Source organism: Macaca nemestrina, chromosome 8, assembly GCF_043159975.1.
Source record: "Macaca nemestrina isolate mMacNem1 chromosome 8, mMacNem.hap1, whole genome shotgun sequence".
Lineage (NCBI taxonomy): Eukaryota > Metazoa > Chordata > Mammalia > Primates > Cercopithecidae > Macaca > Macaca nemestrina.
The window spans coordinates 47,575,959-47,601,342 of NC_092132.1; the positions used below are offsets into that span (position 1 = coordinate 47,575,959).

The following is a 25,384-nucleotide window of genomic DNA, read 5'->3' on the forward strand; positions in this document are numbered from 1 at the left end:
CCAAGTCAGTTGGATGACCGCCTTGAACCAAGCTAGGGCAGAACGGTTAGTAAAAGCAGGCCCTGGGTGGGGATGCGAATCCAGAAGAGGGGCACCAGATCCCACGCAGCGCCAAGCACATCCGTTCCACCCTCTAACACATACGAGGCACGTCACCCCATGTCCCTGGACACGAGATCCATGAGAACAGTCAGCAGATGGTCACTGCTCCCACGGCCTGGTGCTTTCTAATGGTCTTAATTCAGGCCATGGAGAAAATCCTTTACCACCAAACACACACTGTCATTGAACTTAAGTCATAAAGGATGTTGTGGGGGGAATTCTTGTAACACAAATGTAAGGACTTCTATTTACCTAATTAGAACAATCATTACACAATTGACATTCCTGTTTCCATAAGGTTTTGTTCTCTATGCTGGAATGGCTGAAGAAGAAGTTATCTATTTTTGGTTTTATTTTACATTTTCAAATGAGAGGGAACAGAGAGAAAAAATGTGACTAACTGCCCAACTGGGGCCCAGCAGGTACAAAAGCAGACTTATCTGACTCTAGGTCCACCAGATTTGGGGGAAGTTTCAGTGCCTAGGGAAAGTTAGTGAAGCCCGTTATATCCCCGATCCTACAGGAAGAATTCCACAGCTAATCTATCACAGTGTTCTAGCAAAGCATATATCGAAAACTACAGTTTTCAACCTAACATCTAAATTTTAAAAAGTAGCATTTCAGCAACAAACAAGCTCAGAGAGCTCATCGCAAAAGTGAAATAACAGAACTATTGCTCAGATGTCTGCAAAGTCAAGCTGCTGCCCTCAGCTCCGCCCACTCGAAGGCTTAGGCAGACACGTAAGGTGGCGGCGGCTCCTTGGCAGCACCATTCACAGTGGCATCATCATACGGGGGTAGCAGCACCTGAGAAGAAAGAGGGACGGCAAGAGTTAGTGTTTCAAGAGCACGTACGTTCCTTGAGGTTTAGCTTTCACTGAACTTTTATGCAACTAAACATGTTCCACAACTTGTACCAAGTTCAATTTTCTAGCAAGTGGATACACTTCATTAAAAGACTTTTTGAATCCCTAAAGGAGCAAATGGAGAGCGACTCTCAAGCCGTGAGTTTTTCTAATCCTGTCCATGTGTACCTGGATGGCCAGAGGTCGGTGACTCTAGAAGAAATGGTGAGGGCTCTGAAGAGGAAAAAGGACCCCTAGGTGAGTGTGTCCGTGTGCACACACAAATAGGACTTGACTGACTACAGTAACCACTCATGGTGAGAACCGCAAAGTGTAGTGAAAATGCCAAGCTTTTGGTATCAGCCTGGATTTAAAGCCTGGGTCAGTCACATTTTATCAGCGTAGCCTTGGGTAAGTTACTTAACATCAGTTTCTGTGTCTATGAAATAAGGATACCTGAGAGTTGGCAGTCTACACACTGGCTGATTTCAGCTTTCTTGGAGTAGAAAATGGAATACAGAATAGTTGTATCACCCTTCATTCAGTAAACTAACATTTATTATGCATCTAGTACGTAATAGTCATTGTGAGTATAAGATAACTAAGACAAAAGACAGTCCCTGCCCTTTAGAAGCTCAGAGATGAGAAGACAAAATAAAACCTCACCCCCCTCAAGTGATTTGTGGAAAGGGAAAGACTATTCACAAACGAAATCACACTTGGTTAGATTTTCTATCAGGAATATCATTTATGGTAAAGCGGTATTCATCAATTTTGTTAATTTTCATTTATCTGTCCCTTTAGCTCCTACCAGAACAACACTAAAATTTTAAGTTTGTTTCAAGATTTTGTCACATTGCGTACACACACACAACACACACACCCCTCCTCTATAGCTCTACACACTTCATTACTTCTCTCCTCCCAGTCTTGGGGCTTCTGTAGGGCTGAAGCCAGTCTCACTTCCCCGAGGCTGGGCCAGTGCCTATCTGACAGCAGGAACTCAGATGTCTGCAGAGTGATGGAGGTGCCATTTAGGCCCCTGAAAAGCCTGTATGGTTCCTTCGGCCACCTAGGCAGAGGGCACCTGTACTGGCTAGGGTCCAATCAGAACACAGAAGCCACACAGGGATGTGAATAAAGTTTAATGAACAATTATTAACAGGGGACTGAGGAGCGGGGAACTGACTAATGGGGGGAAAAGAGCACTAATGGATATGAAGATTGAAGGAGGGCACTCAGGAAGGAACAAGCTAGAACAGAGGTCCCCAGGGCTGGGCTGAGACACGGCTGGGGAGGGTGTGGCTGAAGCCCAATGGACAGTGAAGAAGCTTCCAGCTGAACCAGGTAGAGGCCAGTGTGCATAGAAGGGCCTGCGGGAAGCCGTTCCCGGGAGCCACTGCCCGCACTGGAAACCACCTGAGAGGCAGGGGGTGCTGGCAGGCCTGTCATGAGGAGGTGCTGCCGCCGCTGTCTCTGCTTGCACTGGGCCCTGGGGAGCACTGCCAATAAGACCTGAACACTGCAGAAGCACACAGGAACCGGGGGCGGGCGGGGGGGCAGGGGCTTTCCTCCTCCAGTGCCCCCCCCGACGGGCCTGGCTAAACAGGGTCAGGAGGTAAAGGAGGAGTATGTGCAAGGCCCAGCCCACTTCAAGCTAAATGGGACTCTGGAGCTCTGATGCAAGAAGCGGATAACTGGCCAGCAACACACAGGCAAAGGCAATGCGCCAGAGTCGCGCCCACCAGCTCCCCGGCCTTTGTTCCTGAAAGAGGTAGTGACTTTGCCTATGTGCTAAATACTTCATATGTCAGGTATTACTCAAGGCACAGACTCTGGAGCAAATGTTCAGCGTTGCCCACGTGGAAAAGGAATGGAGTAGGCAAGATACACTCAGTACAGAACACACGCCTGAGGCAAGGAAGCACAGCAGGAAACCAGGTCCGACAAACCAGCACCCACTGAGCACCTAGGTGTCCAGGGCACTCAGTCACAGCGACTCAAACCTGAAAACATGTCTGTTCAGGGGCCTGCAGTCTAGCAGAAGGCAGACACAGGTAAAACTCAACATGAGCAATGTGTGGATGTAGACAAGATAGGAAAGGACAGACAAGGACAACCAATTTAAGCCGGGGAGTCAAGGAAGGCCTCTCAGTAGGATGACCAGGCGTGCAGTAAAGAGGATGACATTCCAGTAGGGAGTTAAGAGAGAAGCAGGCCACAGGGCACTTTCTGGAAACTGCAAGGGGTTCACTGCATTGAACACCGAAGGGAGAATGTTGCAGAGATGAATGAAGTTGGAAAGATAGGCAAGGGTCAGCACATGAAGAGAGCCTCATGGTCGACCTTGACAAGTTCTAGCCAGTATCTAACAACAGCATCTCCACGAGCAATTCCACAAGTGTCTGCTTGAGCTGCGGGAAGAAAAAAGTATTCTCTAAAACAAAGCAACAGCTGTCTTCTCTGCGTGTGCATATTGGACTTTAGGACTGAGCCCCCAGCGCACATATGTGTGTGTGCATTAGATACAGCAACTTATAACAAGTGGAAACAGCTGTGACCAACACCGGAAATATTAAATTTTAGCATGACTGAGCTTCAACACAATGCCCCACCACTGCATTAACCAATTAACTGATTCATATACTTATCTTTAGATAAATTATCCTAAATCACGGTAGAGCTACTTAAATGTTTAAAACCTAGAGATGGGGTCTTGCCACGTTGCCCAGGCTAGTCTAGAACTCCTGGCCTCAAGTGATCCTCCCACCTCAGCCTCCCAAAGTGTTGGGATTACAGGCATGAGCCACTGTGCCCGACCTGTAGAGCTACGTCAAAGGTAAAAATCAGCTATCACAGCCACCATTTTTTTCTGAGCAAAACACAATATTCAAATCAAAATCTGCAAAATGTTCACAGATTAACATAAAATATTCTTGAAAAAAAAAATGGTGCTGCAAATCTGCCTTTTGTTTGTCAAAATAAAACTTTCACATTACATTTGGCAGTCTGTCACTATTTCTTGTTATTCATCTTCAAACTCATTTTAAAGTTTCATTTTAAATCAACGCTACAACATATTTGGTTTTTTTTTTTTTTTTTTTTTTTTTTTTTTTTTTTTGAGACAGAGTCTTGCTCTGTCACCCAGGCTGGACTGCAGCAGCACGATCTTGACTGACTGCAATCTCCGCCTCCTGGGTTCAAGTAATTCTCCTGCCTCAGCCTCCCAAGTAGCTGGGATTACAGGCATGTGCCACCACACCCAGCTAATTCTTAGTTTTAGCAGAGATGGGGTTTCACCACGTTGGCCAGGCTGGTCCCGAACTTCTGCCCTCAGGTGATCCACCTGCCTCAGCCTCCCAAAGTACAGGGATTATAGGTATAAGCCACCATGGCTAGCCAGTCAGTACTTTAACATCCTGATAGTCTTTTCTTTCAAATATTCTATGGCCTTGGACCTTTAATCCAAAGCTTAAGATACTTGGAGAAGAATTTCTCCTTTCATTAAAGTTTCTGACACCCTCCCTTGTTTTCACTTTTCCTTCAACACATACTAAATACTGATTGCAAAATATTCTCCAGATGACGCCTTTGGACTACTTTCAAAGGTTCCCCACATGGCATTGGTTTTAAATCCTTATAGGGGCAGTATCATCTTTTTATCTAAGTGCTGCTGATATTATTGACGATTTAAAGGAAGGGCTGGTGAAGGAAGCATTGCCACAGTTTCTACTGCAGTCTATTCACTACAAACACTTGCTATTTTTCTTTTCTACAAGGATCAGTCAAGTACTCCAAAATCTGAGAAAATAACTACAGGATCAATGAACACAGAATGTGCCCATTAAGGTGCCATATAACAAAACTGGTGACAACTCTATTATTTTGACATTTGTGGAAGCTGGTGTTAGTTAAAACCACTCTTTGTTTTTAAAAATTTAACCATTCACAATGAATGATCAAAAATAATCTCTGAGAATTAAGAATATAGGTCATGCCCTACTTCTGAAGTCACTTCCTGACAAGCAGCAGCTACTCAAGGACCATCTAGATAAACATACTCATGAGTTTAAAACCACAACCACAGACTGCTTTAGGTCAAGCAATGCTTAATACAACCAAATTCTAATCTAAGTTCAGTTTCTTGGAGTTGGTTTTAACATGAGTTCAGCTCCGGAACGGCTGGATGACAGTGGAACTCTCTTCCACACAGAAGAAAAATCCCCCTAATGCCCTCAGAAGTTCTTTAGGAAGATTCTCCTCTGTCTATATGTAATGTCTCTTCTATTGAAGTTGTTATGCGAGGTGACAGCCTACTGGTGGGAAAGAAACTCATCATTCATTCCAATTCAACTCAACAAAGATTCAGAGTGTTACCAGAGGTAACTTCATTCTTCTTAGCTACATCAACATATAGAACAGTTGTGGGGAGAAATAAATCAAAGGTGCAAAATCTGACATCCTAGAATAAAAGTGATTCCAACTAGGCCAAAATCCACAAGACATTAATAATTTGGGGAAACTGGCTGGGTACAGTGGCTCATGCCTATAATCCCAACAGTCTGGGAAGTTGAGTGAGGTGGGTGAATGTTTGAACCCATGAGTTTGAGACCACCCTGGGCAAAAGAGCAAGACTCCATCTCTATTTAAATTTTAAAGCATTTTTGGGAAAACGAATTCACTCCATCAAATAATAATAAATGACAAAATGCTCAGGAAGGAAGAACTACTTATTGGTAAAAACAGAAAATATTTAGGCCCAGCAGAGTGGCTCACGCTGTAATTCCAGTAGTTTGGGAGGCTGAGGCGGGCGGATCACCTGAGGTAGACAGTTCGAGACCAGCCTGACCAACATGAAGAAACCCTGTTTCTACTAAAAATACAAAATTAGCCAGGCGTGGTGGCGCATGCCTGTAATCCCAGCTACTTGGGAGGCTGACGCAGGAGGATTGCTTGAACCCGGGAAGTGGCAGTTGTGGTGAGCTGAGATCACGCCACTGCACTCCAGCTTGGGCAACAAGAGCGAAACTCCATCCAAAAAAAAGGAAGGAAGGGAGGGAGGGAGGAAAGGAGGAAGGGAAGAAGGGAGGAAGGGAAGGGAGGAAGGGAGGAAGGAAGGAAGGAAGGAAGGGAGGAAGGAAGGGAGGGAGGGAGGGAGGGAGGGAGGGAGGGAGGGAGGAAGGAAGGAAGGAAGGAAGGAAGGAAGGAAGGAAGGAAGGAAGGAAGGAAGGAAGGAAGGGAGGAAGGAAGGAAGGAAAATATTTGGATACTAAGGTTAGAACTGGACTTTTACTGTAATATTAGTTAAGTCACTAAAGGCTTCTTTGGAATTCTACAGTTGCTAGCATTACATTCCCCAAAGTATGAAGTATAAATTACACAAGGGTCTTCAGACATTCATAAAAATATATCACAAAACGTTAAAAGATATGATTGTGTTGGTGTGGTGGCTCACACCTATAACTCCAACACTTTTGGAAACCAAAGCAGGAGGACTGCTTGAGTTCAGGAGTTCCAGAACAGTGTGGACAACATAGCAAGACCCTGTCTCTACAAAAAATACAAAAATTAGCCTTAGGAGGCTGAAGTGGGAGGATTGTTTTAGCAAGATCCTGTCTCTACAAAAAATACAAAAATTAGCCTTAGGAGGCTGAGGTGGGAGGACTGTTTGAACCCAAGGGGTTGAGGCTGCAGTGAACCATGATTGTACCACTGCACTCCAACCTAGGTGACAGAGGAAGATTGAAAGGGAGGGAGGAAGGAAGGGAGGGAGGAAGGGAGGAAGGAAGGGAGGAAGGGAGGGAGGGAGGGAGGGAGGGAGGGAGGGCGGAAGATAGTGGATCGAACCCACACTCATAAGGGTTGGATTTTTCTATGTAAGTGTTGAGTTGCGGTGGTCAAAATGTAATAGTTACTAGTAGTAGGGCTAGTAGGGTGTTGATTGTTAAGGCTAATGTTAGGCTAATTACTCTTTTTCGAATGCTGTCGAAACTAGCTGACTGGAAGTCAACGGTACTATTTATATACTAAAAGAGTAAGATCCTCATCAGTAGATAGAAATATATAGGAATAATCACACTACATCTACAAAATGTCATTATCAGGTGGTGGCTTCGAAGCCAAAATGGTGGTTGGATGTAAAGTGATAAAATAATTGGCGGATAAGGCAGGTGATAAGGAATGTTGATCCAATGATAACATGAAGTCCGTGAAAGCCTGTGGCTATAAAAAATATTGAACCATAAACTCCATTGGAAATAGTAAAGGGTGCTTCAAAGTATTCTGAGATTTGTAGGAGGGTGCAGTAGATACCCAGTAAAATTGTAATAAGTAGTGCTTGAATTGTTTGTTTTCGATTCAACTGTGATAAGCTCAAGTAATTGAAACTCCTGATGCAAGCAATATGGACGTGTTTAAGAGTGGTACTTCTACGGGGTTTAGAGGAGTAATGCCTGTTGGGGGTCAACGTCCTCCTAGTTGTGGAGTGGGGACTGGGCTAGAGTGATAAAATGCTCAGAAGTTTCCAGCAAAGATTTCTGAGATGATAAATAAAATTATTCCGCAGTGGAGGCCTTTTTGGACAGGTGTTATGTGATGGCCTTGGTACATACTTTCTTGAACAATGTCACATCTTCATTGGTATATGGTCAATAGGCCTAGGGTTAGTAGGGTGGTAGAGTAGAAGTGAAATCACACGGCCAGGCCGGATATTATCAGGAGGGCTGAGAGGGCCCCTGTTAGTGGTCAGGGGCTGGGTTTAACTATGTGGTAGGCATGCGATTTGTGGGTCATTAGGTATTGTCATGTAAGTAGAGGCTTAGTAAGAATGTAAGACATAGGCTTGAATTAGGGCAACGGCGATCTCCAGGGTGGTTAGTAGGATTAGGATTATAAAGATAATTGAAGTTGTGGGGAGATTAATGGTTGACAGTTGCTAGTGTGGCAGTTCCAATCAAGTGTATGAGTAGGTGGCCTGCTGTGATATTGGCAGTTAGGTGTACAGCCAAGGCTAGTGGTTGGATAAATAGGCTAATGGTTTCAATGATTACTAGTACAGGGATAAGGGGTATGGGTGTGCCTTGTGGCAAAAAGTGAGCCAAAGAGTTTTTAGTTTTAAAGCCAAGGCCTGTAATTACTATGTTTGTTCATAGAGGGATTGCTATGGCTAGATTTATGGATAATTGGGTAGTTGGTGTAAATGAATGGGGTGAGAGTCTGAGGAGGTTTGTTGTGGTAATAAAGATAATTAGGGATGTTAGTATAAGGGATCAGGTTAGTCCTTTGACATTATGAATTATCATTATTTGTTTTAGGGTAAGTTGAATTCGTCATTGCTGAGTAGTGATTAGTCGGTTACTGATAAGGTGTTTGGAAGTTGGAATTAGTAGGGAGGCGAATAAAATGATTGGTACTACAGCACATAGGCCTAAAATTGTCGGGGCAATAAATGGGGTAAGTAGATTTTTGTTCATTTTGATTCTCAAGGGCTGTCATGATTTTGTATATCAATTATTTTTGGTGAGGTAGGTAGATGATAATTTGTGCTTAATAGTTTTAGTTGAATGATGAGGAATAGTGTAAAGAGCATGGATACAATAATAGCAGGTCACGTGGAGGTATCTAGTTAAGGCATCTCACTGCAGAGAGATATTATTTCTCTCATTCTTTAACTTAAAAGGTTAATGCTGGGGCAGCTGTACAGTGGATCTATGGAGAGAGTTCACAGTGGGCTTAGAGGTGAAGGTGCAGTAGACATATGGGATGAAGGTACAGTAGATCTATAGCGTGAATACAGGCCCTATTTTGAAGATTTTTAGTGAAATTAGTTCTAGAACAATAGGTATAAAACTATGGTTGGCTCCACAGATTTCTGAGCACTGTCCGTAATAGACGCCTGGCCGTATAGCTGATAAAGCAGCAGAGAAAATGGGGAGGAAGAGTGAGAGTTACATCCTATTCAAAAGGCATCTCACACCGATCATCAGCAACTAGCAAAGCAGACTATTATTTTTAAATATGAAGCTAAGTACAGAAGAAATGAGTGAAAGAGCTGAGAGTGTTTTCTGCTGGGGTGAAAAAGTAGAGGATGGGGGAGGGATGGGACCATTAAAAAACAAACCTTTTGATTCTATGATTATTAGGGATGTGTGTGTAATATGGTGTTAAAAGCAACATTTTAAAAATAAAAAGATAGGCCGGGCGCGGTGGCTCAAGCCTGTAATCCCAGCACTTTGGGAGGCCGAGACGGGCGGATCACGAGGTCAGGAGATCGAGACCATCCTGGGTAACACAGTGAAACCCCGTCTCTACTAAAAATACAAAAACTTAGCCGGGCGAGGTGGCAGGCGCCTGTAGTCCCAGCTACTCGGGAGGCTGAGGCAGGAGAATGGCGTGAACCCGGGAGGCGGAGCTTGCAGTGAGCTGAGATCCGGCCACTGCACTCCAGCCTGGGTGACAGAGCGAGACTCCGTCTCAAAAAAAAAAAAAAAAAAAAAAAAAAAAAAAAAATAAAAAATAAAAAGATAATCATGGCAGTCAAAATGGAAAGAAGAAGTCAGTCATCATGGGGAAGCTTTCAGCCTGAGGATGTGAGCGGGTGAAGACAACCCATTCCTTCGGCCTTCCCGGTTGGCAGGTGAGTTGTAAGCTTTTACCTATGAGCTTCTGCAAGGGCCTGGGAAACAACCCAACTTGTCAAAGAGGCGACTTTCAACACAAGGAAGGGCAGCAGGGCCTGAACACGTGCACTATAGACCCTAAGTAAAGTAAGGGGTGTACCGTGCTGTTTGAAGTCATTTCTTTGGAGCTGACATGTTTGCAGACAGAAGTCTTCCGGTCTTGTGAAACCCACCTCCACATTGAGACGTAATCTAGAAGTAAGCACCCAAAACCCCAATGGAAACCAGAGAACTAGGATGCCAGCTGTTTCAGGATGGTGGGAACATGTTAATCAGTGAATTCCATGAGCATGAGCTCACTGCTGAACTTCTTTGGCTGAGAAATGAGTTATAATATTAGAACAGCAGTGGCTGGATGCAGAAGTTCACACCTGTAATCCCAGCACTTTGGGAGGCCAAGGTAGGCAGATTGTTTGAGCCCAGGAGTTCAGGACCAGCCTAGCCAACATAGCAAGACCCCATCTCAACGACAACAAAAAAGAAAAATTAGCTGGGTGTGGTGGTACGTGCATGTAATCCCAGCTACTTGGGAGACTGGGGTGGGAGCATCACTTGAGCCCTGGAGGGTTGAGGCTATAGTGAGCCATGATCATGCCACTGCACTCCAGCCAGTATGACAGAGACCCCCTCTCCCCATCCCGCGCCCCCCCCAAAAATCATCATGCAAAATAAGACAACTGAGTGTTAAAATCACCCAGAAGTAAGGCAAAATGGAAATTTATTGGGTTATAAGGTTTTTATTTCTACATACACAGATAGACAAAAAGGGAAAGAGGAGAAGGTGTCAGTTTCTTTTCTGGTAGTAAACTAAAATAGGAATTTATAGAACGGATCTTTGTATAAATGACAGCAGGTAATACTGTATATAAATAACAGCTTCAGCTACTATTCAAGACTTTAGCAACTGTTTTGTAAGCTATTTATTTATTTATTTATTTATTTGAGATGGAGTTTCGCTCTTGTTGCCCAGGCTGGAGTGCAACGGCGCAATCTTGGCTCACTGCAACCTCCGCCTTCTGGGTTCAAGACATTCTCCTGCCTTGGCCTCCCAAGTAGCTGGCATTACATGTGCCCACCACCATGCCAGGCTAATTTTTGTATTTCTAGTAGAGACAGAGTTTCACCATGTTGGCCAGGCTGGTCTCAAACTCCTGACCTCAGCTCATCTGTCCACTTCAGCCTCCCAAAGTGCTGGGATTACAGGTGTGAGCCACCATGCCCAGACAGCAGATGACTTATTTTCCACTATAGTTTGATAAATATAAGTTTTGGGTTTTTTGTGGGTTTTCTTGAAATGGAGTCTCACTCTGTCACCAGGCTGGAGTCCAGTGGCACAATCTCGGCTCACTGCAATCTCCGCCCCCCAGGTTCAAGTGACTCCCTTGTCTCAGCCTCCTGAGTAGCTGGGACTACAAGCGCACACCACCATGGCCAGCTAATTTTTTGTATTTTAGTAGAGTCAGGGTTTCACCATGTTGGCCAGGATGGTCTCGATCTCCTGACGTCATGATCCGCCTGCTTCAGCCTCCCAAAGTGCTGGGATTACAGGCATGAGCCACAGCGCCCAGCCAAATATAAATTTTGATTTAGATATTACATAAGGGCCAGGCACGGTGGCTCACACCTGTAATCCTAACACTTTGGGAGGCCGAGCCGGGCAAATTACTTGAGGTCAAAAGTTAGAGACCAGCCTGGCCAAGATGGTGAAACCTCGTCTCTAAATACAAAATATAAAATTTAGCCGGGTGTGGTGGCATATGCCTGTAGTCCCAGCTACTGAGGAAGCTGAGGCATGGGAATTGCTTGAACCCAGGAGGCGGAGGTTGCAGTGAGTCAAGATCGCACCACCACACTCCAGCCTGTGTGAGAGAGCGAGACTCTTATCTTTAAAAAAAAAAAAAAAAAATTACATAAGGGAGCACTAAAACGTTTGCAGGAAAAAGATATCCTTACAAAAACCCCAAAGATTAGGCTGGGCGCAGTGACTCGTGCCTGTAATCCCAGCACTTTGGGAGGCCAAGGAGGGCAGATCACAAGGTGAGGAGTTAGAAACAAGCCTGGCCAATATGGTGAAACTCTGTCTCTACTAAAAATACAAAAATTAGCCGGGTGTGGTGGCGAGCGCCTGTAGTCCCAGCTACTTGGGATGCTGAGGCAGAAGAAATGCTTGTACCAAGGAGGCGGAGCTTATAAGTGAGCTGAGATCGCACCACTGCACTCCAGCCTGGGCAACAGAGCAAGACTCAAAACAACAACAACAAAAAACAAAGATTAGGTATTCCTGTTTGCTGACCCTCTTGCAGGAGGGAATCGTTCAATTCAGATCTATCCAAGCCAAAAGCAGGGGCTACTGAACAATCTGGAACGTTTCAGATAACTGTCCTACAGCTGCCCAGAAAACTCAGCCTAAATTTCTAGTAAGGCTGGGGTTGGTAAACTATGTGGGCCAAATAGGGCCTGTCACCGTTCTACTGTATGGCCTGGGAGCTAAGTACTTTTTAAATGTCATTTCATGGTTGAAGGAAAAAAAATTAAAAAGAAAAATGTTTTGCAACATGTGAAAATCATTTGAAATTCAAAATTCAGTGTCCCTAAGTAAAGCTTTATCAGGACCTAGGCACATTCATTCATGTATACTGTCTACAGTTGCTTTTCAGCTTCATCAGCAAAGTCGAACCAAAACCTGAAATATTTACTGTCTAGCCCTTCACAGAAAAAGTTTGCCTTTGCCTGCACTACGGAAAAGCACTGCCCTCAATTGTGACCTTGGAAGATGTGATGTCAGATGAGAAAGTACAGTCCCTAAGCAATCTCTTTTTTTTTTTTTTTTTTTTTTTGAGACGGAGTTTCGCTCTTTTTGCCCAGACTGGAGTGCAATGGCGTGATCTCAGCTCACTGCAACCTCTGCCTCCCGAGTTCAAGCGATTCTCCTGCCTCAGCCTCTCAAGTAGCTGGGACTACAGGTACGTGCCACCATGCCTGGCTAATTTTTGTAGTTTTAGTAGAGACGGGGTTTCTCCATGTTGGTCAGGCTGGTCTTGAACTCCCGACCTCAGATGATCCACCCGTCTCAGCCTCCCAAAGTGCTGGGATTACAGGCGTGAGTCACCGCACCCAGCCAGCAATCTCATTATTTAAGGACACTTAAGTCTTCCAAAGGCCCATTCCAATTACTCCCAAGTAGCCAAAATATGTTTTCTTTTCCACCATGTAAAACCAATCACCTATAATGCATCTTGTTTAAAATATGCAGTGTTTACATCAAATATTTATCTTATACTGGTCACACCACATTTGCCTGTTGTGATGTGAGATTCCTTTACTTAAGCCAAACAGGAAAGGGGAGATAAGTGAATTATGAACCTCTGCGAGTAACTGGAAAAACCATGTGGGCATTCACATCGCAAATATTTTCAGTTGGGTCCAAAAATTATAAAATACCAATACAGTGGCCCAAACTGAAAGTTAAAATGGTTCTACACACTTAAGTATTTATAATAGTTAAGTAAATACTGGATATTTAAACATTGAGGAAATGGAATAAGCAGTGTGCTATCACCTCGGTAACCCTATCAAAGAAAGACATCTCAGCAGCTGCCTCTCCATGTTCCCGAAGCCTGAATGTGCTACGCCACCTACTGTACACATCTCCTTCATGACAACAACCGTTCCGGGGGCTCCAATCCCACCACGCCCAGCTGCTGCTGCAGAAAGTGGGCTGGAAAAGGAGGGATGCAGGGACTGCTCATAACTTTGGATCTCAGATTCGCATTTCACCTGCCTCCACCAGCCCACATCCTTCCCTGCCACCTCCCTTGCAATAATGGAAAGGGAAATACATTCCCAGACACCTTTCCTAAAATGTAAAAATATAAAATTCCATGCCTCATTTGTCCCTAGAGTAAAATCAATATGGACTCTGAGGCACGTTATTAAATAAGTTGTGTGTGTGTGTTTTATAGTAAAATGGTTCACAACGAAAACTAGGTTGGTTTGAAGCTTGCAGAACTTTAGGTTTCAAACATCCATGTGTTAATCTGACTGCTCTAGATGTCCTCTCGAACACACTCTGAGATCCCCCAGATGCAAAGCCTCCTAAAGTTTACAAGCGCTTATGTAGTTTTCTCGAATGTTGTTCTGGGATGAAATAACTGGAAAGTTATATGGCTCAGAGACAATTTCCAGCAGACCAGGACATTTAAAATTTTATTGTTGGAAGAATATTATTATGCAGAAGGAAAGAAATAGGAGCCGAGTTAATGTCACATACTGTCAGACTGAACCTCAGAATTACAGCCAAGGAAAAGGTTTTGGGAGAAAAATCTCAGGAGCATGTAGTCCAATCTCACCCACGATGCTTTGATATTGGAACTAACAGAGAAGTCTATCTGACGCTGTGTCCACGTATGACAGTATCAGGAGAATGCAGAGACTGGGGTATGGGAAGCAGGACTGTGTAGCACAATTATATAGATAAGGCAGCTGCCCTGGTATGCAAAATTTACTTTTAACCTTTCTTTTTCTTCCACCTCTTTTCCCTGAGTCACCCACCCCTCCCTTCCACTGTGTGAAAAGGTAAAAACTAGCAAACAAACAACAAACCAGAAAATCCCACTGCTTTTAAAGTTTGTGACTGTACGCGAGAAGAACTGTCTGAATGAAAAAGTGTCCATGTTTCACTCCTCATCCTGGGTGATACAGCCCAGGGGTATTGGCCCAGGGCAATACAGCTGTGGTGTGAACACATGGCCCCAGCTGCCGTCACAACTGGACAACAGTTAGGAGGAGGTGAGTGGGTCAGAACAGCCTGCAGCCAGGCTGATCAGGTTGTAGTCCCCCTCCTGCCACTCAACCAGCAGGGTGACCTCGGGAGTTACCCTCTTGGTGCCTCAGTTTCCTCTTTTGCAACACAGGAACTAATAGGACCTAGTACATGAAGGACTCTTGTGTGATTGAGCTAATCTATGTAAAGCACTCAGCACAGGCCTGGTGGGCAGCAACTGCCACATGTCTGCAGAGAAACCTACGATACAAACACTAAAGTAGGGAGATCTAAGAGATGCAGAGAGGAGTAGAGCATCAATGCACTCACTCAACCCTCACCGGATGGCACCAGTGGGCACACTGTTGAGGAGATGAGGGCATCAAAAGGTGGCTGGGCCAGATGACGTTTCAAGGTGTTACCCTACCCTGCAAGTGCGTGATTGTATACGTTACATTAAGTGATAGTCACATACAAGAGAGCTCCTGTCATGCCAGTTCCCTCAATGATCTACTTTTAACTACCTCCGACAGTTCTCCCATCTGCCTGCCTCACTCCTGGCACTCCTGCCCTGGGCCAGACCTTCACTGCCTCTAACCCTGCCTCTGGAAATAGTCTCCTAGTGTTCTCTCAGCTTATTTGGGAGTTTACCAAATCTATTCCATATCAACCTGTCACTTTTGTTTTGGGCTTTTAAAATCAAAAGAAAAGAAAATGCTTGGAGAGATTATATAAATTACTAAATTATAAGGGAAAAGTGATAACTAAAATTGAGATATTAGTAATAAGATCTCTCTTCTAAACTTAGTAGGCAAGAAAGCTGAAAGCCAATAATGACAGGCTAGAGTTTCAAATTCTTCCAGTCCAATTCCTGAAGAATCTTCTTTCTCTCCTCCTCCTCCATCACTGTCCCCGGGGCCCTCTGGTTCATTTATGCAGATGACAGTGGTAAAACTCTGTTTTGCTGTGAGCCACTTTTAATGTACCTGAATGTGGTGTGCACAGGACTGAAAGGGATGCTAAATTAATAGCCAATGTAGTAACTACTCTTAGGCAAAGCCTTCTTCAAACCATTTTGGAAAGTTAATTATGACTTTTATGAAGGGAAAAAAAAAACAGAACTCTTTATGCAGTCAAGAACTTGTTTCTAACCATATCCAAACTATACTAGGAAGTAATAACCTGCTTTTAAAAGTGGCAGGAGCCGGGTGCCATGGCTCAAGCCTGTAATCCCAGCACTTTGGGAGGCCGAGATGGGCGGATCATGAGGTCAGGAGATCGAGACCATCCTGGCTAACCCAGTGAAACCCCGTCTCTACTAAAAAATACAAAAAATTAGCCGGGCATGGTGGCGGGCGCCTGTAGTCCCAGCTATGCGGGAGGCTGAGGCAGGAGAATGGCGTGAACCCGGGAGGCGGAGCTTGCAGTGAGCTGAGATCCGGCCACTGCACTCCAGCCTGGGTGACGCAGCGAGACTCTGTCTCAAAAAGAAAAAAATAAAAAAAAAATAAAAGTGGCAGGAGTGCTTTGGGTGGCTGAGGTGGGGGGAATCACCTGAGGTCAGGAGTTTGAGACCAGCTGGCCAACGTGGTAAAAACCCCGTCTCTAATAAACATACAAAAATTAGCCAGGCACGGTGGCATGTGCCTGTAGTCCCAGCTACTCGGGAGGCTGAGACAGGAGAATAACGTGAACCTGGGAAGCAGAGACTGCGGTGAGCCAAGACTGCACCAATGCACTCCAGCCTGGGCGACAGAGTCAGACTCTGTCTCCGAAAAAAAAAAAAAAAAAAAAAGTGGCAGGAGGAAAACATGAAATTTTTCATGCACAATTTTTAAAGTCATTGCGACCACTACTAAATCTGACTCCACTCCCATTCCCCTAGGCAATACCTTGTTTTGTGGTTTTTTGACAACCTAAGGTCAGCCTTAATTAATCTCAGGTGCCTCAAAGATAGTTTATTAAGAAAAGGAAACTGGGAAGATAATCTGGCCTTTGACCCAGTCACCACTCACCATAAATATATATATATATATTTATGTATGTGTGTGTGTATATATATATATTTTCTCTTTATACTTATTTTCTGAAACCAAAGAAGCCACACTCACCTTTCTTCAATTGCGTTTTTCAAGCAGTTAGACACAAAAGAAGGCCCCTACATAGCAAAATACTTTTTGAAGTTAAAACAGTAAGTTTGCATATAATGTTAATCTGGGTAAGAGCCTACAATATGACATGGCATAATAAATACCATGGAGTTAAAAATGTTCCTGTTTTTCCCTAAATAGGAATTTTCCTACATTACACAACTATGATTCTTTTATCTGGAATCAGAATTCTTATACCATTTTGGCTAAATATCAATCTCACTGCTTTTTGAGTGCCACAATTCCAGAGGAATCAGGTTTCTTACATTTAGATTTAACATAATACCGGCTCTTATCACCATCCAGGCCTTTATTAGTATTAGTAAACAAGGTCACATAGGTTTAAGAAACACTTTTTAAAACCTTAATTTGTGGTCGGACGCAGTAGCTCACACCTGTAATCCCAGCACTTCGGCAGGCCAAGGCAGGTGGATAGCCTGAGGTCAGGAGTTCCAGACCAGCCTGACCAATATGATGAAACCCTATCTCTACCAAAAATACAAAAATTAGTCAGGCATGGTGGCGCATGCCTGTGGTCCCAGCTACTCAGGAGGTTGAGGCAGGAGAATCGCTTGAACCCAGTGGGTGGAGGTTGCAGTGAGCCGATATATCGCTCCTATGTATTTCAGCCTGACAGAGGGAGACTCAGAAACCTGTTACCATAAACTACAACAGCGGTCCCTGGTTTCATGGAAGACAACTTTTCTAAGGGGTTGGTGGTGGAGTGAGGGGGGTGTGTGTGATGATGGTTTCAGGATGAAACTGTTCCACCTCAGATCAAGCATTAGATTCTCAAAAGTATTGTAACCCAGCCAGTTAGAGAGAAAACGCCAGACTTTGAGACGAATTCAGGAGTCCTTTATCACCTGGCAACTGAGAGACAGCTAGAGCACGAAATTCAGCCCCGAAGAAGGGGCTAGATTTTCTTTTATACTTTGGTTTAGAGAGGGGAGGGGGATTCGAGCTGTAGCAATCTTACAGAAGTAAAACAGACAAAAAAAGTTAAAAAGACAAATGGTTACAGGGAAACAAACAGTTACAGGTACAGGGGCTTTAAATTCATCACAAGGTGATAGTGTGGGGGCTCTGGGTGTTATCTGCCCGACACGAACGCGGGGACTTTATGGTACTATCTCCCGAGTGAATTCCTGGGAACTGCGGACATTGCTAGCCTCAGTACCTTATCAGTTAATTGACACTTTGATATGTTGAGAGTCAGCTTGCACAAGTTAAGTCTTCGAGGAAGGGGGTAGGTAAGGAGCCCTTGATGTCTTGTAAATGAAGGAGCCAAATGGAGTCCATCCGATTTTCTCAGCTAAGGGAGAGTCTATTCATATTAAAACAAGGTGAGGTATCTAAGGGAGAGTCTATTCGTGTTAATACAAGGTTGGGTATTACAAAAGGAGCTTGCAGCCTAGATTCGTTGCATGTGCAGTTCACAACAGGGTTTGTGCTCCTGTGAAAATCTGATGCTGCTGCTAATCTGATACTTGGCGCTCAGGCTGTAATGCTTGCTTGCCCGCTGCTCACCTCCTGCTGTGCAGCCTGGGGCTTGGGGGCCCCTGATCTACAGGATTTGTATTTAAATGTTTTCCTCTTATGACCAAATTTTGGCAGCAGTGGAGAGTGTGGTATTACACAATATACACCCATGTGATTTCCATAACATTGCCCTAAAAGAAAGGGCGCTCCAAGCCACCAGCGGGCCCGCCTGAGGGAGCTGCAGCGACTCAAAAAAGGGCACTTTGTTGTATTTTAAATTTTCAAGGAAAATGTCCCAGCACTTGTTAAGATACTGCCCCAATGACTACTATTAAGTCATTTGGACATGACTATTCAATAAATGAATAGTTACATTACTTATTTCAATGGCCTAAGGGTGCTGGGGGTGGGATGACTCTAAAGCATTATAAACAGTTTGTGACTTTCTGTGTTATGCATTCCTTTCAAAGCATTTGGTTTGGTTTAGCTGGGAAACTGGAGGAGAGGTTAAACCAGAGAATGATCTCCAATATCTAATAACTCTTCTCTATTCTCCCTCTGAGAACAATTTTGGGAAAGAACACATCTGGATAATAATATGTATACTGTTTTAGAGAAGGAGGAAAAACTACATTTATTTTCTACCAGCAGGAGCCCCCAGTATCTTTCCACAGAGGTCAACCTGGGAGAAAAGCTATCTGGCCTAATATCTGAAAGTAAGTGAAAGCAAGGCATGACATGTTATTATGTAAATGTGGATTCCCAACAAAGATGTGAACAAAAGAGAAACATACATTATTACGCATGGTGAAGTTATTAACACAGCTATGGAGACTAGGGAAAATGATAGATCTAGATCATTCCAAACCCCATTAGAGTCTCAGAGGGAGGCTTCAGTAACTGGTTTTAATTGATAATGGTAACATTAAATCCTTTAGTTCTAAACAATTTTTAAACATGCAGAGCCTTGCTTTATTTTATTTTAAAATAAAATCAAATAAAAATAAATAAATAAATAATGTCAGAAAGCTGAGACTTCAGCTGGTGGTCTACCCTGATATTTTGGAGTGGATTACATCAATACAACTATGTTAAAAGATAAATCTACCTTTTCCAGGAATATAATTCTTTCAAAAGAAAATTTTTAAAAATGGCTCGCTGGGAACTGTGGGAAAATGGTAACATTACCAGTACCTCAGTTTCCTCATCTTAAAAGTGGCAAGTTATTACAAAATGACAGAGAATGACCAGCCGCTACCAAGCAATTTCCCCCAAACTACTGCCCACCTGGTAGCCCTTCTGAAGAAAAGAGGCACACTGTTAGAAGAGGTGGGAACATCCAGTTGAAAAGTGTAGCTATTCTGATACATTTTATAACTAAGCCTAAATAAAACATACCTGTTATTCCATACCTTTGTGTCTTCCAAAGGGGAAAAACAGAAGTTTTCTCCAAAAAGCTAGTAGGATGCATTTTGGTGATTTACTCATGGTTCTTAAATTCTCTAAGCACCCTAATTTCTATAATATTTCTACTGGAGAAAAACAACCAGAAGTATATTTGTTTTGGGCAAAGCTCTCAAGCTGTGTTCTTCCTCTGCTCTCATACCACAACAACCAAAGTAGAAGGCTCCTGTGACCAAAGGTGTGGGGGTTTCTCCCACCAACAAGCAGCAGACACCAGCTGGATCTATCTAATAAAGGCTCTCCTTACAGCTGCCCTCCTTCCAGCCAAAGCCGGAGTAATCCATTGCAAAGGGCACCAAAAAAATCTGACCCCATTGCCCAAGGAAATGCCTGCGCCGACAAAACAGCAAGAGAGGCAGCAAATGCCTCAGTGCCTGCACACGTTCCAGTCTCCGCTCCAGACCAATACTTCTCTTTATCTATCATTCCCACCTATTCTTCTTCTGAAAACCTGCTCTACCAGTCCTTTCCAACTTAGGGCAAGTGGTTCTTAGACCATGGAAAATTCCTTCTCCCTGCCTCACAAGTCCACTCCATCCTTTCTTCCTTTCATCACCACTTCCATGTAGGATACAAACCTCTCGCCCATCTTTTAGAACCCCTCATTTCTTTCCAGTTATGGAAATCCATTCTCAAAACAAACACATCTCACTGTTCTATCTGCCACTCTACTACTCCCCAAGGCTTTCTCAAACCCCATCCCTTGCCCACACACCAGGCCTGAGGATTTACCCCCACACAAGATTGGCAAGTAGATTTCACACATATGCCCGAGTCCACAAATACAAATACCTCCTAGTCTGGGTTGATACCTTTACTGGATGGGTTGAAGCCTTTCCTACAGGGACAGAAAAAGCCACTGCAGTCATTTCTTGCCTAACTGACATAATTCCTCGATTTGGTCTTCCTACCTCCATACAATCTGATAACAGTCCAGCCTTCATTAGTGAGATCACCCAAGCAGTTTCCCAAGCCCTCAGTATTCAATGGAATCTCCATGCCCTTATCATCCTCTATCCTCAGGAAAAGTAGAAAAGGCCAACAGTCTTTTAAAAACACATCTTTTTTTTTTTTTTTTTTTTTTTTTTTTTTGAGACGGAGTCTCGCTCTGCTGCCCAGGCTGGAGTGCAGTGGCCGGATCTCAGGTCACTGCAAGCTCCGCCTCCTGGGTTCACGCCATTCTCCTGCCTCAGCCTCCCCAGTAGCTGGGACTACAGGCACCCGTCACCTCGCCCGGCTAGTTTTTTGTATTTTTTAGTAGAGACGGGGTTTCACCGTGTCAGCCAGGATGGTCTCGATCTCCTGACCTCGTGATCCGCCCGCCTCGGCCTCCCAAAGTGCTGGGATTACAGGCTTGAGCCACCGCGCCCGGCCTTAAAAACACATCTTAACAAAAACTCACCCTCCAACTCAAAAAAGATTGGACAGTTCTTCTACCCTTTGCTCTCCTTCGAATTCGAGCCAACCCTCAATAACCCACAGGTATAGCCCCTTTGAGCTCCTATGTGGCCGCACATTTTTATAAGGGCTCAACCTCATTCCAGACATCGGCCCTCTTGGTAACTATCTTCCAGTCCTTCAACAAGCTAGACATGAAATCCACCGAGCTGCCAATTTCCTTTTACCTACTCCAAATACCCAGCCATATAAAGACACTCAGGCCGGACGGTCAGTTCTTGTTAAGAACCTAACCCCTCAAACTCTACAACCTCAGTGGACAGGACCCTACCAGGTCGTTAACAGCACCCCAACCACGGTCCGTCTACAGAACCTTCCCCACTGGGTTCATCGCTCCAGGATAAAACTGTGCCCATCCAACGACCAGCCTAACTCCTCTACCTCCTTCTGGAAGTCACAAGTACTCTCCCCCACTTCCCTTCAACTTACTCGCATTCCTGAAAAAGAACAATAGGCCTTTGTATCTTTCATTTACAACAGGCCTTTACACAGTCACCTCACTATTTAATGTCTACCTACCTCCCTAATCACCATTCTAGCCTACTTCTAAATGCCCTGTTTTTGTCTATGTTGCCAGTTCACACTTTTCCTCCAGACCATTGTAACTGACATCTCCTGGTCTCACCCTCCAGCTGCCACCCTTAACTCTCTCCTAGAGTGGATAGGTGACCTTGTGTGGGAAGGCACTCTCCAATTCTTCCACCACAATGAAATTCTTTTCTACTTGCTTTGTGTCTCATTCCCATTCTCCTGCTACCCTCTACCCCTCCCTAATTATCTCCAACATATCATCAACCTCACCCACCCTCTCTCTCCTCACCATCTCTAATTCTTCCTTAGCAAAAAATTGTTGGCTATGCATTCCCCTCTTTTCCTCCTACTACACAGCTGTCCCTGCCCTACTAGCTGACTGGGCAACCTCCCCTGTCTCCCTACCTACACCTCCAAACCTCTTTCGGTGACCCCTACACCTTTACTCTCCCAAACAACTTTACTTTCTGGAAAATTCAGCAGGGGACGGGCGCAGTGGCTCGTGCCTGTAATCCCAGCATGCTGGGAGGCCAAGGTGGGCAGGTGGATCACGAGGTCAGGAGTTCAAGACCAGCCTGGCCAACATGGTGAAATCCTGTCTCTACTAAAAACACAAAAATTAGCAGGGCATGGTGCGCATGCCTATAATCCCAGCTACTCGCGAAGCTGAGGCAAGAGAATTGCTTGAACCAGGACCTGGGAGGCAGAGGTAGCAGTGAGCAAGGTTGTGCCACTGCGTTCCAGCCTGGGCTACAGAGCAACTCTGTCTCAAAAAAAAAAAAAAAAGAAAAGAAAAGAAAAGAAAAATTCAGCAGAAACTCCCCCAATATCTCATACCAACAGGCTGCTGCTCTTCTCCCTACCTACCTACGAAGTCTATCTCCCTACATCAGTTCCACACCCCCTGTTCTTGGACACCTCATTACACAGACAACTATCCCCATTGCCGCTCCCTTATGCATCTCCCAACAATTACCTACTGGAATTCCCTTGGGTAACCTCCCGTCTTCCTTATGTTCCTTTACTCTTCACCTCCAAAGTCCCAACACTCACATCAACCAGCCAACTGGAGCATTCCAGCTTCATATAACGGAAAGTCCCACTCTCATCACTAAGAGTCTCAAAAACATCAGCAGAACTTTTGTTTAGGAAGACACTTACCTTGCCTCTCGCTCCATCCTTGGCTACCCTCTCGCTGTTCAACAGATTCCCCTCCAAGTCCTTCTTCTTGCCTGCTTATACCTAGTCTTATAAATAACAGTGAATGGCTACTTGTAGATACCAAGCGCTTTCTCATACACCATGAAAACAGAACCTCTACTACCTCCATGCAACTGACCTACCAAACCCCACTACAATCTCTAACAGCTGCTACCCTTGCTGGATCCCTAGGGCTCTGGTGCAGGACCCCACTTCCAGAACACACTCTTACCACCTTTCTACTCTGCACTTCCAGTTCTGCCTGCCTCAAGGACTCTGTTTCCTCTGCGGCTCTTCCACCTACATGTGCCTCCCTGCTAACTGGACAGGCACCTGCACTTTAAATCTTCCTTACTCCCAAAACCCAGTATGCAAACAGAAGCGACCAACTCCCCATTCCCCTTGTAACTCCAACAAGACAAAAAAGAGTCATTCCATGAATTCCCTCACTTATAGGATTGGGAGTTTCCACTGCTGCAATCGGAACAGCAGGCCTTGCAACTTCTATCACCACATTTCACAGTCTCCAACGACTTCTCCGCTAGCGTTACCGATACATCTCAAACACTTTCTGTCCTCCAATCCCAAGTCGATTCCTTAGCCACAGTTGTCCTCCAAAATCGCGGAGGCCTCAATCTGCTTACTGCTGAAAAAGGAGGACTGTGACTATTCTTTTTTTTTTTTTTTTTTTTTTTGAGACGGAGTCTCGCTCTGTCGCCCAGGCTGGAATGCAGTGGCCAGATCTCAGCTCACTGCAAGCTCCGCCTCCCGGGTTTACGCCATTCTCCTGCCTCAGCCTCCCGAGTAGCTGGGATTACAGGCGCCCGCCACCTCGCCCGGCTAGTTTTTTGTATTTTTTTTAGTAGAGACGGGGTTTCACCGGGTTAGCCAGGATGGTCTCGATCTCCTGACCTCGTGATCCGCCCGTCTCGGCCTCCCAAAGTGCTGGGATTACAGGCTTGAGTCACCGCGCCCGGCATGACTATTCTTAAATGAAGAATGCTGTTTTCACTTAAATCAATCAGGCCTTGCATATGACAACATCAAAAAACTTAAAGACAGAGCTCAAAAACTCACTAATCAGGCAAATAGTTATACTGGACCTATGTGGCCATTCTCTAGCTTAGCTTCATGGCTCTTCCCACTAAAAGGCCCCTTAGCGCTCATCCTTCTTCTCTTATTCGGACCTTGTCTTTTCAGGCTAATCTCTCAGTTCATACAAAACAGCATCCAAGCTATTACAAACCAGTCAATTCAACATATGTTCCTTTTAACAACCTGACAATATCACCCCCTGCCCCAAGGTCTCCCTTCGGTTTAACCTTTCTCTCTCACTTTAGGTACCCACGCTGCCCCTAATCCTGCTTGAAGCAGCCCTGAGAAACACCGCCCATCATCCCTCCATACTACTCCCAAAATTTTCACCATAAAGTTTCACCATACTTCACTACTCTTTCTCATTTTTGTTTTTCTATTATTAATATAAGAAGATGGGAATGTGAGGTCTTCTGAGAAAGCTGCAGCATGGTCAAGTCATCCTGACCTCTGTTACCCACATGTACACATCCAGAAGGCCTCCTGGAGCCAGAAAGTCTAGGACAACAGGAAAACCACAAAAGAAGAGAAACAGCTAGCTCCCATCTTAGCTTATTAGCCAACCTTGCAACATTCTACCATTGTAACAGGCTCTACCCTAACTGATCGATTAACCTTGTGACATTGTGCCCTGTGACCCCTCCCGCTTTGTGACAATGTATCTTGTAACATTCCTCCCCTGCCCCGCAATAAGCAATAAACGGCCCCTAACTGTAACTTTCCACTGCTTACCCCTAACCTATAAAACTAGCTCCAATACCACCACCCTTCGCTGACTCTCTTTTCGGACTCAGCCCACTCGCACTCGAGTGAATAAACAGCCTTGTTGCTCACACTTAGCTTGAAATTTTCAGGTTGTCTCTTCACTTAGACACCCACATAACACTATCTACCTGGAAACAGTGTCAGATCCCACAGGTTAACGGCCCAGTCCCCAAAAGTGTCCCCTCCCCACTCCGACACTCTGCAAGTCTGGGCCTCAGGACCTTTTGACCAACCAGCCTTCAAGTTGAGGTTCCCATGACATTTTGGACTCAGAAACACTTACTGAGGTTTACTGGTTTATTGTAAGGATACTACAAGGGATACAGATGAAGAGGTTCATAGATATGGGGGAAGGAGCATGGAGCTTCCAAGCCCTTCCTGGGTGTACCACCCTCAAGGAACCTCCAGGAGTTCAGCTATCCCTAAGAAGCTCCAGCATTCCTTCCTTCAGGGTATGGGGCTGGATCCTCTTTAGGGAAGGTCTTCAGATCCACAATTAGAAAGGAAGCCAGAGATTAGAATCCTACCTAAGGGCAGAAGTAAAGCCTGACACACCTACGGTAATCACCAAAGACTAACAATGGCTATGAAGTTTTGAGCCAGGAACTGTGGATGAAAACCTATGTATCTCCTCCTCTTTCATAACACCACAATATCAAAACAAGCACATGTAATATGGGCATTATTCTCTTATGAGATAATTCTAAAAGATGGTGGCTTTATAAGCCCTACGCACCGTGAAATTTACAAAGAGGTTCTGATGTATCTTGTTTAACAACTTTATTGTTCTTCAAACTTAAAAATCTCAAACTTTGCTTACATTTTTCATTAGTTCAGTAGAACACTAATTAT

General features: G+C 44.5%; 1 protein-coding gene across 1 annotated transcript in view; it reads right to left on the reverse strand.

The window, feature by feature from the left end:
• Positions 1-238: 238 nt before the first annotated feature.
• The window catches only part of LOC105476094 (lysosomal protein transmembrane 4 beta), a 75,574-nt gene continuing 50,428 nt past the window's right edge, over positions 239-25,384 (reverse strand). Inside the window, 1 exon segment of the mRNA XM_011731744.3 lies at positions 239-909. Coding sequence (XP_011730046.1) covers positions 832-909 — 78 coding nt within the window. The 3' untranslated portion in view covers positions 239-831.